Raw genomic sequence first — 14621 nt, forward strand, 5'->3', positions numbered from 1 at the left:
ACTCATGTTGACATTACAGCTGTAGGGCAACCAAAAGGCATGGAGTTAAGAACTACTGAGTCTTTTGAGGAACAAAGCCCTTAGCAGTAGGCTGGAGGGAGTTGCAGACAGGATTTTAGCCTTGTTTTATAGAGATATGCCGCATATTTTAAGAGGAAGAGAACCTGTGTGGTTCCCTAGACTTGAAAGAGGCAGAAAAGAAGATAGGCCTCCTTTGAGAGGGGTGTGGAGAGAAAGGAAGGTGGGCTACTCTGCAAAGCTCAAGTGGACCGGTAGACTAGATGCTAACAGGGCTTGACGTTAGTACCGGAAAGGATTTAACTTTTAACTTTTGCCTTCACCTTTGCCAGCAATGGTGTGGTCTGCTTTTAGTCTAGCTAAGCAGACTGAATAAAGGGCATTGTGTGTGTGTTCCTTTACCTACCTGTTGGTGAGTATTTGTTACATTTGGAAATAGTCTGTGCTGTAAAAAGTAATCGTGATATAATGGGGTAATGGAAAGAATGGTCATTACTAGAAAAACCAGAGTGATGAAAAGATTGGAATCCAGGATCTGGTCAGAAGTCTTCATCCCCTTTTTCCGTTTTAGTGGCTGATCTGTCTTCTCTCTTAGCAAGGAAGAAACCTCTGAATCCTTCCAGGGGACTTTTTGTCACAGATACTATTCTTGGAGTAATAATGCTGTGTTTGGTTTTGAATGTGTTGACTTTGCACTAACAGGTAAGCCAAGCAGAATATGCCCGGGCAGGCAGTTTGGAGTCTAGAGCACAAGTGCAAGGAGAGGAGTGTGGAGACAGATGTGGGCTGCAGCAAAGGACTGAGTTTGCAGTGTCACGTGACTGAGGCACACAGGCTTGTCAGTGTGTCTCCTGTCCTAAAATAATTAGAAGAGAACAAATTCAACCAAAGGGGCATCACTAGTGAATTTCAACAAGATGATTCAGCCTAGTTCTTGATGGGTGAGGATGGGAGATGAAAGGGTGATAAGTATTGAAAAAGAAGAGTATTTTTTCTTATGTTTTCTTTTATTTTTTAACTGGAGGAAAATTGCTTTATAAGGTTGTGTTGGTTTCTGCCATACAACAAAACACAAATCAGCCATAATTATCTATATCCCTCTGGAGCCTCCATCGCACCCCTCTAGGTCGTCACAGAGCCCAGGCTGGGCTCCCTGAGTTACACAGCAGCTTCTCACCAGCTGTCTGCTTTATGCATGGTAATGTATGTATGTTGGTGCTACTTTCTCCATTCGTCCCACTCGCTCCTGCCCATGCTGTGTCCACAAGTCCAGTCTCTTCCTGCGTCTCCATTCCTTGCCTGCAGATAGGTTCATCAATACCATTTTTCTAGATTCCATATATATGCGTTTAATATATGATATTTATTTTTCTCTTTCTGACTTCACTCTGTGTAACAGGCTCTAGATTCATCCACCTTATTAGAACTGACTCAAATGTGTTCTTTCTTGTGGCTGAGTAATATTCCATTGTGTATATACCACATCTGTATCCATTCATCTGTTGGTGGACATCTAGGTTGCTTTCGTGTCCTGGCTCTTGTCAGTAGTGCTGCTGTGAACATTGGGGTACATGTGTCTCTTTTCAATTATGATTTTCTCAGGGGATATGCCTATAGTGGGATTATTGGGTTAGTTTAATCCCTGGGTCAGGAAGATCCCTTGAGAAGGGAATGGCTACTCACTCCAGTATTTTTGCCTGGAGAATTCTGTAGACAGAGGAGCCTGGCAGGCTACAGTTCATGGGGATGCAAAGAGTCAGACATGACTGAGCGCCTAACACTTTCACACATGGTAGTTTTATTCCTGGTTTTTTAAGGAATCTCCATACTGTTCTCCATAGTGGCTGTATCAATTTACATTCCCACCAACTGTACAAGAGAGTTCTGTTTTCTCCACATCCTCTCCAGCATTTATTGTTTGTAGATTTTTTTGATGATGGCTAATCTGACTGGTGTGAGGTTAAGGGACACAGTATTGAAGGATATGCCTAAAAAGAAGTGTAAGGGCTGGGAAGACAAAGTTCCTGGTACTAATTTTTATTTCCGCAGTAGGGCTTATGAGCTAAGTTGCTTCAATCATATCCAACTCTTTGTGACCCCATGGACTGTAGCCCTCCAGGCTCCTCTGTCTATGGGATTCTCCAGGCAAGAATGATGGATGGGTCACCATACCCTCCTTCAGGGATCTTCCTGACCCAGGGATCGAATCTGCATCTCTCTTGTCTTCTGCACTAATGTGCAGGTGGGTTCTTTACCACTAGTGCCACCAGGGAAGCCTGTAGTAGGGCTCATGGGAATTTTAATTTTAAGTCATCAGTAGGCCCTGTTTCATATACTATTCATAGTCTCTTCATTGCCAGGTGTAAGGGCTTGTGACTCAACTGTTGATAGCCCTGGTATTAGGTAGAAGTAATAGTGCCTTGATGTGTGACCTCTGGATACAATGAAATGAAGCAATCATGGAAATTTCCTTTATAGAAGAAACTAAGAACCAGAATCTCAACTTGGAATTTCTCCGATACTGGAATATAATCAGAATGATAACCCCATGTGTTCTGCTCTTTTTACTCTTGCTCTTCCCTTGAGAGCTAGATGTTTGGTTTCTAACAGTCCTTCACATCTCACCAACATCTTCAGACTCGATAATTGTATGATTTATTCTGCAATATTTGAAAAATTCTCCTAGTAATTGTATTCCTGGCATGGGGCTGACAGTTTTCTGTGAACACAGTAACTTCATTGCAGTGCTGAATCACAGAGAAATCTCTGAAGACATCTTAATAGGGATCAAGCTTAAGTTAAATTTTAGTTGCAGGAGAGCTACCAGTGCAGATAAAGTGATGATTAACTGAGTAATACCTTCCATACATAGCCAAGTTTGCACAGGCATAGGTTGTAACAGCTCTATCATGTCTTACCTTTTTTTCTAGAGACTGGAGTTTTGTGGGTTTTTTTCTGACCTTGATTGTGACACGGTGTGTACATTTCCACAATGTTAAAAGTGTGGGAAAATATGCATCTTATGATTGAGGCAGCTGTGGCTACTAATGGAGATTGGGGCACAGAAGCAAAGGGCCAAGGTAGCAGAAAGGCACTCAGCAAGGAGTTTAGTTCTTTCCTTTGCTGTCAAGTAGAAAAGTCAGCAAGAAGCTGTATTACTGAAAGGTTGGAGTTACTTACATACAGATACCAGTATACAGAAGAACCACACATATTTATTCCTGTTCATGATGATAATTTACTGGGGTTGCAAGGAGTCAGAGGCAACTTAGCGACTGAACATTGTCTAGAGACATTTTCTTCTTATTGAAAAACTCTTAATATAAGAGAAGCCCCCTTTTAGCACAGACTGTCTCAAATTTGCAATACTTTTAAGAGAAAAATACAAATGTATTTTTCATAGTGTTGAAAGTTGTATAGACATGAAAGTAGATATAAAATCTTTGTTCTTGGCTCATTGACAACTGTAAACCAAGTCTGCAAATTAAAGAGAGCTACAAAACCAACAAAATTCAAATTAATACAATTATTCAGTGTGACAGATGATATTTAGGTTTCACAGTAGAAAAAATAGCCTTGGGTCTGATTCCATTTTAAATCTGTATCTATATATTTTAAGTTCAGTGATACTAAAAGCTTGCAAGTGCCAGTTCTCAGAGGTAACGTGCAAGGTGGTTATGTATTAATTTCTTCATGGCTTTGTAAGTCCAGGTTTATCAGACCTCATACCTCATCAAACACTTGCCAGCATGCATTCCTCAAATGCCAGTTTTAATGAGATGTCAACTGTCACAATCACTCGCAGGCGAGGTTAACATTATTGAATCTTTAAATGGCTCTCTCAAACAATGCTGGAAGTGAGAATGGAAAAATGTCATTACAACCGCAGTTACTGCTAATGAGCTCTTGTGGACTGTACTACAAAGATAGGACCCATGTAATTCTTGTAGTGTGTATATGGTATTGGCTTTTAAAAATACAGTAAATATACCATGCCTGTATCCTCATCTGCTCTGATGGTTCAGGTTCCCTGTTCTTTTCACTCTTTCAGTTACAGTTACCATTTCAATTACAAAAACCTCTCGCTTGTAGTGTTTCATGAGGAAATCTGACCTGAAAGAGATCTTAACCCAGCTGAAGCAGCAGCAGTAAAAGCCAACTGACTGACAGTGCTTGTTTAGATATGTGTGTATATGTGTTCAGTCGCTCATTTGTGTCTGGACTCTTTGCAACTCTAAGGACTGTAGCCCACCAGGCTCCTCTGTCCATGGGATTTTCCAGGCAAGAATACTGGAGTGGGTTGCCATTTCCTCCAGGGGATCTTCCCAACCCAGGGATTGAACCTGCATCTCCTGTGTCTCCTGCAGGAGGATTCTTTACTGCTGAGCCACCAGGAGTGGTTACTCATCATCCAGAATGGTTATCATTCATCTTCGTTGCTGTTGTTCAGTTGCTAAGTCATGTCCGACTCTTTGTGACCGCCCATATTGCAGCACTCCAGGCTTCCCTGTCTTTCACTGTCCCCTGGAGTTTGCTCAGACTCATGTCCATTGAGTCAGTGATGCCATCTAACCATCTCCTTCTCTGTCATCCCCTTCTCCTCCTGCCCTCAATCTTTCCCAGCATCAGGGTCTTTTCCAGTCAGCTCTTTGCATCAGGTGGCCAAAGTATTGGACCTTAAGCTTCAGCATCAGCCCTTCCAATGAATATTCAGGGTTGATTTCCTTTAGGATTTACTGGTTTGATCTTGCTGTCCAAGAGACTCTCTCAAGAGTCTTCTCCAGCACCAGAGTTGGAAAGCATCAGTTCTTTGGCACTCAGTCTTCTTTGTGGTGCATCCCTCACATCCATTCATGCCTGCTGGGAAAACCATAGCTTTGACTATATGGACCTCTTTCAGCAAAGTGATGTCTCTGCTTTTTAATACACTGTCTAGGTTTGTTGTAGCTATTCTTCCAAGGAGCAAGTGTCTTTTAATTTTGTGGCTGCAGTCACCATCTGCATTGATTTTGGAGCCCAAGACAATGAAACCTGATACTGTTTTCACATTTTCCCCATCTATTTGCCATGAAGTGATAGGACCAGGTGCCAGGATCTTCATTTTTTGAATGTTGAGTTTTAAGTCAGCTTTTTAGTCTCCTCTTTCACCTTTATCAAGAGGCTCTTTAGTTCTTCATCACTTTCTGCCATTAAAGTGGTATCATCTGCATATTTGAGGTTGTTGATGGTTCTCCCGGCAGTCTTGATTCCAGCTTATGATTCATCTGGTCTGGCATTTCACATGGTGTACTTTGCATATAAGTTAAATAAGCAGGGTGACAATGTACAGTCTTGACGTACTCCTTTCCCAATTTTAAACCAGTCTGTTGTTCCATGCCCAGTTCTGCTGCTGCATGTCCTGCATACAGGTTTCTCAGTAGGCAGGTGGTAATGTGGTCTGGTATTCCCATCTCATTAAGAATATTCCACACTTTGTTGTGATCCACACAATCAAAGGCTTTGGCATAGTCAATGAAACAGTAGATCTTTTGGGGTGGAATTCCCTTGCTTTTTCTGTGATCCAGTGTATGTTGGCAATTTGACCTCTGGTTTATCTGCCTGTTCTAAATCCAGCTCGTACATCTTGAAGTTCTCGGTTTATGCACTGCTGAAGTCCTAGCCTGAAAGATTTTGAGCATAATCTTGCTGGCATGTGAAATGAGTGCAATTGTATGGAAATTTGAATGTTCTTTGGCATTGCCTTTCTTTGGGATTGGAATGAAGACTAACCTGTGGCCACTGCTGAGTTTTCCAAATTTGCTGGCATATTGAGTGCAGCTCTTTAATAGCATCATCTTTCAGGATTTGAAATAGCTCAGCTGGAATTCCTGGAGAAGGCAATGGCACCCCACTCCAGGAGAAGGCAATGGCACCCCACTCCAGTACTCTTGCCTGGAAAATCACATGTATGGAGGAGCCTGGAAGGCTGCAGTCCATGGGGTCGCTGAGGGTCGGACACGACTGAGCGACTTCACTTTTCACTTTTCACTTTCATGCATTGGAGAAGGAAATGGCAGCCCATTCCAGTGTTCTTGCCTGGAGAATCCCAGGGATGGCGGAGCCTGGTGGGCTGCTGTCTGTGGGGTTGCACAGAGTCAGACACGACTGAAGCGACTTAGCAGCAGCAGCAGGGATTCCATCACCTCCACTGGCTTTGTTCATAGTAATGCTTCCTAAGGCCCACTTGACTTCACACTCCAGGATGTCTGGCTCTACACCATTGTCGTTATCTGGGTCATTAAGATCTTTTTTGTATAGTTCTTCTGTGTATTCTTGCCACCTCTTAATCTCTTCTGCTTCTGTTAGGTCCTTGCTGTTTTTGTCCTTTACTGTGACTATCTTTGCATGAAATGTTCCCTTAGTATCTCCAGTTTTCTTAAAGAGATCTCTAGCCTTTCCCATTCTGTTGTTTTCCTCCATTTCTTTTCATTGATCACTTAGGAAGGCTTTCTTATCTCTCCCTGCTATTCTCTGGAACTCTTCATTCAGTTGGGTATATCTTTCCCTTTCTCTTTTGCCTTTCGCTTCTCTTCTTTTCACAGCTAGTAAGGTCTCAGACAACCACTTTGTCTTCTTGCATTTTCTTTTTCTTGGGGATGGTTTTGGTCACCACCTTCTGTACAATGTTACGAACTTCTGTCCATAGTTCTTCAGGCAGTCTCTCTCCCAGATCTAGTCCCTTGAATCCATTCATCACCTCCACTGTTTATAATGATAAGGGATTTGATTTAGGTCATACCTGAATGGCCTAGTGGTTTTCTATACTTTCTTTAATTTGAGTGTGAATTTAGCAATAAGGAGTTGATGATCTGAGCCACAGTCAGTTCCAGGACTTGTTTTTGCTGACTGTATAGAGCTTCTCCATCTTCGGCTGTGAAGAATATAATCAGTCTGATTTTGCTGCTGACCACCTGGCGATGTCCATGTGTAGAGTCGTCCCTTGTGTTGTTGGAAGAGAGTGTTAGCTATGACCAGTGCGTTTTCTTGGCAAAACTCTGTTAGCCTTTGCCCTGCTTCATTTTGTACTCCCAAGGCCAGACTTGCCTGATATTCCAGGTATCTCTTGACTTACTACTTTTCATTCCAGATGAAAAGGACATCTTTTTTTTGCTGTTAGTTCTAGGAGCTCTTCATAGACTTCTCGGTCTTCATAGACTCGTTCAACTTCAGCTTCTTCAGCCTTAGCAGTTGGGGCATGGACTTGGTTTACTATGATACTGAATGATTTGCCTTGGAAATGAACTGAGATTGTTCTGTCATTTTTGAGATTGCAACCAAGTACTGCATTTTGGACTCTCTTTGTTGACTCTGAGGGCTACTCCAAAGGAGTTCTTGCCCACAGTTGTGGATATAACGGTCATCTGAATTTAATTAGCCTATTCCCGTCTATTTTAGTTCACTGATTCCTAAAATGTTGATGTTCACTTTTGCCATCTCCTGTTTGACCACGTTCAATTTACCTTAATTCATGAACCTAACATTCCAGGTTCCTATGAAGAATTGTTCTTACAGCATCAGACTTTACTTTCACCACCAGATACAACCACAACTGAGCTTCGTTTCCGCTTTGGCTCAGCCTCTTCATTCTTTCTGTAGCTATTTTTCCATTCTTCCCCAATATTGTACTGGATAGCTACTGACCTGGGGCATTTGTCTTTCAGGGTCATTTCTTTTTGCCTTTCCGTACTGATTATTCATTATTCATCTTAGAGTATATTTTAAATAAATATACTTAAAATTTTGTACACTATTTTAGACTCTCTTTCTCCCAACATATTTGTGACCTCCTGTTTGGGAAACATTTCTTTGGCCAAAAATATATATATATATATATATATATATATATATAACCCTAACCTATATATATATGTTTTGTTTTTTTTTTTTGGCTGTGTAGAATAGCATGTGGAATCTTAGTTCCTCGACCAGGGATCGAACCTGTATCCCCTCTATGGCAGCACTGAGTCTTAACCACTGGACCATCGGGGAAGTCCCTGGCAAATGTTTTTCTGATTGTTGTCACAAGTTCAGAATTCAAAGGTGGGAAAACCAATTTTAAAAACCTGGCCATTCTTAATTTAACGAGAGACAGTTTAACAGCAAACAGTAAATAGACTGATTTGTGCTAACCTAAACATAGGTGTACTCATAACTTAGCAGTCAGGGATGACAGCACGTGGGAAGTGTTGCCAGCCAGCAAAGTTCACTGGAGCCTTGGTGTCCAGGGGCTCAGTCACATAGCACTCTTATGAGAGAGAATATTTCAGGGTGTCAGAGCTCATCTCCCAGGAACTGGCCAAGGACCAGTCCTGAAGACAAGCCTTTCTTCAGGATGTGCAAGGTTTGAGCAGCTTGGACTTGCTGAGTGAACCTTTTCCTGCATACCAAATTAGCTGTTCAGAGTAGCTAGTTTTCTCCTGGCCTGCCTGTCTGCCTAGCCACTGTTTCTAGTTACAGTAGACCTCCCTGGTCTCATTGCAGATGGCCATTCTGCAAACGTGGACACTTCCCTTTTCCTTTACCGATGGGTAATTGGACTCAAGGATAGATCTGTGCTTTTCATGAGATCACAGTGATCTCCCATTCATTTCACGTTTTTTTTTAAATGTTGTGTACCAAGCTTAGTTCTAGATGTGGATTTACAGAATCTGCCCTCAAGAACCTTAGAGTTTCATGAGGGAAAGGAGAAGTTAATTCCGGTAAGCAGTGTATGTATGCTTTGGGGAACACTTACCCTTGTTGGCAAGCTTAGTGAAGGGTTCTGTGTGTATGGGAAGGTGTTGATTATAATTAGAAGACGTCCCTTAAGGAATTACTCTTCAAGTTGAACCATAAAGATCAAATAGATAAAAGTGGGCATGGAGCAAGTGTTTCTCCAATTATTTCTGTAGCCAGTTGCCTTTGTGGTTGGAGCACATATGTCTTGTTACCTTGCTTATGAGAAAGTACTCTAATCCTGATTAGAAGATACATGTCTTTTGGAGTTTGCACAGGAGAAGGGAATGTCTGGCTCAATACAAATCTATTTCCATTACTCTATTACCATAAGCTTACCCTGAGATTTCCAACCTACAGTGAGGAGGAGGTAGGATTTTCACACTGCGCTCCCCAGTGGAGGGAATATATGAATCCCTAATTTTGGACTGATAAGAGTAAGTATAACCTTTGTAAATTTCAGTGTACTGCATTTTAAATGGGAGGACAAATGCCTGCCTTGCACAGATAAAATTGCATGTAACAGTTTTTCTCTACTTGGAAGCCAAAAAGGTTTAGGAAAAAAATCTGGGTCCAAATTTCAACATGTTTGACTCCTACATATATGTGCTTCTTAATAGAATTTGGAACTTCTCAGAATAACAAGAGTTTTGTTTTTTGAACACTGTACAAAAAACTATAATACAATCAGGAATGTGTCAATATTAGCACAGAGACTATGGGATAATTTAAAATTGTTAACCTTGATAATTTTCTCTGATAGGATCTTTTCTTTTTTTTTCCAGCATTACAGTGTTTCTGCCACCTTTGTACAAAAGACAATTTTACTTGTGTCACAGATGGGCTTTGCTTTGTCTCTGTCACAGAGACCACAGACAAAGTTATACATAATAGCATGTGTATAGCTGAAATTGACCTAATTCCACGAGACAGGCCATTTGTATGTGCACCATCTTCAAAAACTGGGTCTATAACTACAACATATTGCTGCAACCAGGACCACTGCAATAAAATAGAACTTCCAACTGTTGGTAAGTTGTATGAGACTTTTTTCTTGATACTATAAGGAAAGCTCTTAGACTATCCCAGTTTATTCAGTTTAAGAGGCAAAAAGTAACTAGTCCATGCTAGTAGAGTCATAAGAGTAGCCAAAATTCTTACTCCTGGGTGTATGTTGCTTGAGAAGGTGGTACCAAGACAGACTTTCTCTGAGGTCTGTTGTGCCTAAAAGGGTAGGCACATGTAGAGAATCCTGATACAGGCCACCATAGCAGTATATCCTGAGAGTGTCCCTGCTTGTATAATGCTCCAGCCTTTGAAAGCAGTCAGTAATGGAGGGGGAATGGAGAGCAATACTCAACAATCCAGACGCCTTCACTTTGTAATTTCACCTTGCTTTATGATCTTTATGTATAAACTATTACATATGATTTCTAGGTTTTTGGTTCTTCACCATAGTTTACATTTTAAAATGTCCTAGGACCTGGAAAATCCCATGGACGGAGGAGCCTGGTAGGCTGCAGTCCATGAGGTCTCTAAGAGTCGGATACGACTGAGCGACTTCACTTTCACTTTTCACGTTCATGCATTGGAGAAGGAAATGGCAACCCACTCCAGTGTTCTTGCCTGGAGAATCCCAGGGACAGGGGAGCCTGGTGGGCTGCTGTCTATGGGGTCGCACAGAGTCGGACACGACTGAAGCCACTTGGCGGCAGCAGCAGGAGAGCCAGAAATTTGAAAACTTCATAAACAGTTAGGATTAGGTTAAAGATTCTGGTTAAAGATATTGGTCTGAGCTCATGTATTTAACTCTGCTGTCACTTTTCCCTGGTGGGCTCCCTGGTGGCTCAGATGGTAAAGAATCTGCCTGCAGTGTGGGATTCCCAGATTCGATCCCTGGGTTGAGAAGATCTCCTGGAGAAGGAACTGGCAACCCACTCCAGTCTTCGGGCTTGGAGAATCCCATGGACAGAGGAGCCTGGCAGACCTTGAGGTCACAAGGAATCAGACCTGACTGAGCGACTACATGATGTGATGTGATGATCTGTCACTTTTCCCAAGTACCTACTATAATAAAGGAGTACAAAAATGAGGAAAAGCTATATTAATGCTAGGAGAATTAATGGAAGAAGTGCCACCTACATGCATTTAGAGTTGTCAAACTCTGCAGTTTATAATGCAGATGATAATCGTCTAGTGAAGAATTGACTAACTATAGGAAAAGAAGTAGGTGAAAGAACTTCTTGCAGAATCCCACCAATACTTTAAGCTGAGAGGCTGGGTGTGAGACTAGGCTACAGGGGCAGACTCTTTTCTCTCTTTTTTTAAAAAATATAAATTTATTTAATTGGAGGCTAGTTGCTTTACAATATTGTATTGGTTTTGCCATACATTGACATCAGTCTGCCACGGGTGTACATGTGTTCCCTATCCTGAAACCCCCTCCCACGTCCCTCCCCATCCCATCCTTCTGGGTCATCCCAGTGCACCAGCCCCGAGCACCCTGAATCACGCATCACACCTGGACTGGCGATTCGTTTCACATATGATAATATACGTTTCAATGCCATTCTCCCAGGGGCAGACTCTCAATTCTCCTTTAGGAAGCACAGCTTTCATTGCTCAGAGGTACAGACCCCAGTGCTCAGTTTCCACTCAGAGCTGGTCTAGGCATCATACTAGTTAAAGTAGAAAACACTGCTGGAGCTCAGAATAAAAGGGCCAGTCCTGCCAGTTACAGAAGGCAGGCAGTCTTCTACCTAGTTCACGTGATGACAGCAAAGTAAAACCAGATCTTCAACATAAAGAAGGTCCTTGTGGCAGAGCTCTGTCAGACTTTTCTATAGTTACTTGCAATTCTAATATGACGAAGAGAATAATAATTTCGGAATTTCCCATTTTTGTTGTTTGAAATGGTTTGAAATATCAGAATGGAGACTCACAAAACCTTATGAAGAACTTACTTTATTTCTAATGCTAAAATACACAGATCCCTCATTCCCAGGCCCCAGATAATCAGACAGCAAATAATTTTACCAAATGGAAAGATTCCGTGGTTCAAAAGAAGTGAACTGAACTGGATAAATGAGAGTAAACGTCATCCTATGAAACAGACTTAGCACATGATAGGGAAGAACTTCCAGAGTCCAAGGTCTGTTGTCAGCTGTTGACAGTGAAATGAGAACATTTCACAGTTGTTAAAGATCGCTTTCAGATGAAAAGCTCAATTGATAAATTATTTTAAAAAATGCAGTATTGAAAGTGAACAGCAGACTGGATACTATAATTTTATAATCAAGTGTGAGACAAGCTTAAGGCAAGACAAGCTTGAGAAACTGTTACAATTCAGAAAAAAGACAGTTGGTGAGCAAATTAAGAGATACAGAGGACAGATCTAGGTGATCCAATGTGCTTACTGTAAAACCAGAAAAAGGCAAAAGGATGGACAGAAGAGAGAAGAATACTATGTAAAATTAATGAAGAATTACTTAACCAAATATATATAATGAAAAACCCATCAGTTTTCAAGAATAAAAGAAAACTGTACACATGCAGCACAAGTGAACACTGGTTATGTATAAAAGGAAAAAGTTCAAATATGAAGGAAATGGTAGTGGGCCATGAACCAGCAAGTGTCAGAATGAATGCCTAAATAGTTATAATTAATGTGTTTCTGAAGCAATGCAAATTGTTTATTAAATTATAAAAAAAATGATCTTGAATTAAAAGGCTCAGTGATTAAAATAAACTGGAAAGTATACATGTGCAAACTATTAAAAAAAACAGGGTATATTTTTGCATGGACAAAAAATTGGTGGAGGTATACAGATACACAGAACATGCAGATGAATTTTAGGGGGATTGTGAGGCTATAGATAAATTTAACTTTTCCTCATCTGTATTTATACTTCTTAATTTTTTTTCTTGCTATGAGCATATACTGGCCTTGGAATAAGAAGATAAGCCAAACTGCTTTTTTAAGAAAAGAAAAGACCAGTGACTCAAGAAATATTTAATGAGAGTTGTTCCAGATTATTGGTTCTTTTATTAGTAATCTGAGAGTGATGGGAGGTAGAGAGTGGGTGTACAATGTTTGTAGTACCTGGCCTTGTTATTTAGGCTCAAGACTACAGGAAGACTAAGTGGATGTTGACAGAGCTAGTGACCATAAAAGGAGAGCCAGTGGGAGAAGATGAAGTGCTTCACTTGTTATGGGTTTGAGCTCCATGAACTGCTGTAATGAGGCTGTGACTAATGGTAGTGACCAACTGCAGGAAATGGGAGGATTAGGAAACTGTGGATGCCGCCTATAGTGTTATTGTTGTTATTTATTTCATTTGAGGCCCTTTTACAGGAAAGCCATCATCTGGCCTTGGTCCTGTTGAACTGGCAGCTGTCATTGCTGGACCAGTCTGCTTTGTCTGTATCTCACTCATGTTGATGGTCTATATTTGCCATAACCGCACTGTCATTCACCATCGAGTGCCAAATGAAGAGGATCCCTCGTTAGATCGCCCTTTTATTTCAGAGGGTACAACGTTAAAAGATTTAATTTACGACATGACAACATCAGGTTCTGGATCAGGTAATGTATTTCTTTCTTTTTCCTAAAATGTCTTTTTAAAATTAACTGTATTTATTAGTTGGCTAAGCCAGCTGGAGAATTTTGAGCATTACTTTACTAGTGTGTGAGATGAGTGCAATTGTGCAGTAGTTTGAGCATTCTTTGGCATTGCCTTTCTTTGGGACTGGAATGAAAACTGACCTTTTCCAGTCCTGTGGCCACTGCTGAGTTTTCCAAATTTGCTGGCATATTGAGTGCAGCACTTTCACAGCATCATCTTTCAGGACTTGAAATAGCTCAACTGGAATTCCATCACCTCCACTAGCTTTGTTCATAGTGATGCTTTCTAAGGCCCACTTGACTTCACATTCCAGGATGTCTGGCTCTAGGTGAGTGATCACACCATCATAATTATCTTGGTCGTGAAGGTCTTTTTTGTACAGTTCTTCTGTGTATTCTTGCCACCTCTAATGCTTCTGTTAGGTCCATACCATTTCTGTCCTTTATCAAGCCCATCTTTGCATGAAATGTTCCCTTGGTATCTCTAATTTTCTTGAAGAGATCTCTAGTCTTTCCCATTCTGTTGTTTTCCTCTATTTCTTTGCACTGATCGCTGAGGAAGGCTTTCTTATCTCTTCTTGCTATTCTTTGGAACTCTGCATTCAGATGCTTATATCTTTCCTTTTCTCCCTTGCTTTTCACTTCTCTTCTTCTCATAGCTATTTGTAAGGCCTCCTCAGACAGCCATTTTTCTTTTTTGCATTTCTTTTCCATGGGGATGGTCTTGATCCCTGCCTCTTGTACATTGTCACAAACCTCAGTCCATAGTTCATCAGGCACTCTATCAGACCTAGATCCAACCAGTCCATTGTAAAGGAGATCAGCCCTGGGTGTTCTTCGGAAGGAATGATGCTAAAGCTGAAACTCCAGTACTTACTTTGGCCACCTCATGCGAAGAGTTCACTCATTGGAAAAGACTCTGATGCTGGGAGGGATTGGGGGCAGGAGGAGAAGGGGACGGTAGAGGATGAGATGGCTGGATGGCATCACCAACTTGATGGACATGAGTCTGAGTGAACTCCGGGAGTTGGTTATGGACAGGGAGGCCTGGCGTGCTGCAATTCATGGGGTCACAATGAGTCGGACACAACTGAGCGACTGAACTGAACTGAAGCCAGTTGGCTAAGTTTGTAAAAATTTGGGCTAGTGTGAATACTACCCCAGGTTTGAACCTTAATATAGGTCTTTAAGCTAGGTTTATATCTGACTGTGGCTAGTTTAGGAA

The 14621-nt window shown here is 41.3% G+C and overlaps 1 protein-coding gene across 10 annotated transcripts in view; it reads left to right on the forward strand.

Annotated features, from left to right (window-relative positions):
- The window catches only part of TGFBR1 (transforming growth factor beta receptor 1), a 75365-nt gene that overhangs the window by 22501 nt on the left and 38243 nt on the right, over window positions 1–14621 (forward strand). For 4 of the 10 annotated variants that reach the window (XM_086416056.1, XM_086416061.1, XM_086416063.1 and 1 more), the window contains exons 2-3: window positions 9558–9803; window positions 13115–13357. The exons of 1 other annotated variant lie outside the window; for it this stretch is intronic. In XM_086416056.1, coding sequence (XP_086272182.1) covers window positions 9558–9803; window positions 13115–13357 — 489 coding nt within the window. Of the gene's footprint in view, window positions 1–7954; window positions 8098–9557; window positions 9804–13114; window positions 13358–14621 lie in introns of all 10 variants that reach the window. 5 more of the 10 variants (XM_086416057.1, XM_086416064.1, XM_086416066.1 and 2 more) reach the window with 3 other exon arrangements.

Source organism: Bos grunniens, chromosome 8 (assembly GCF_055505025.1).
Source record: "Bos grunniens cultivar Pamir isolate PY7600 chromosome 8, Bosgru_T2T1.0, whole genome shotgun sequence".
NCBI lineage: Eukaryota > Metazoa > Chordata > Mammalia > Artiodactyla > Bovidae > Bos > Bos grunniens.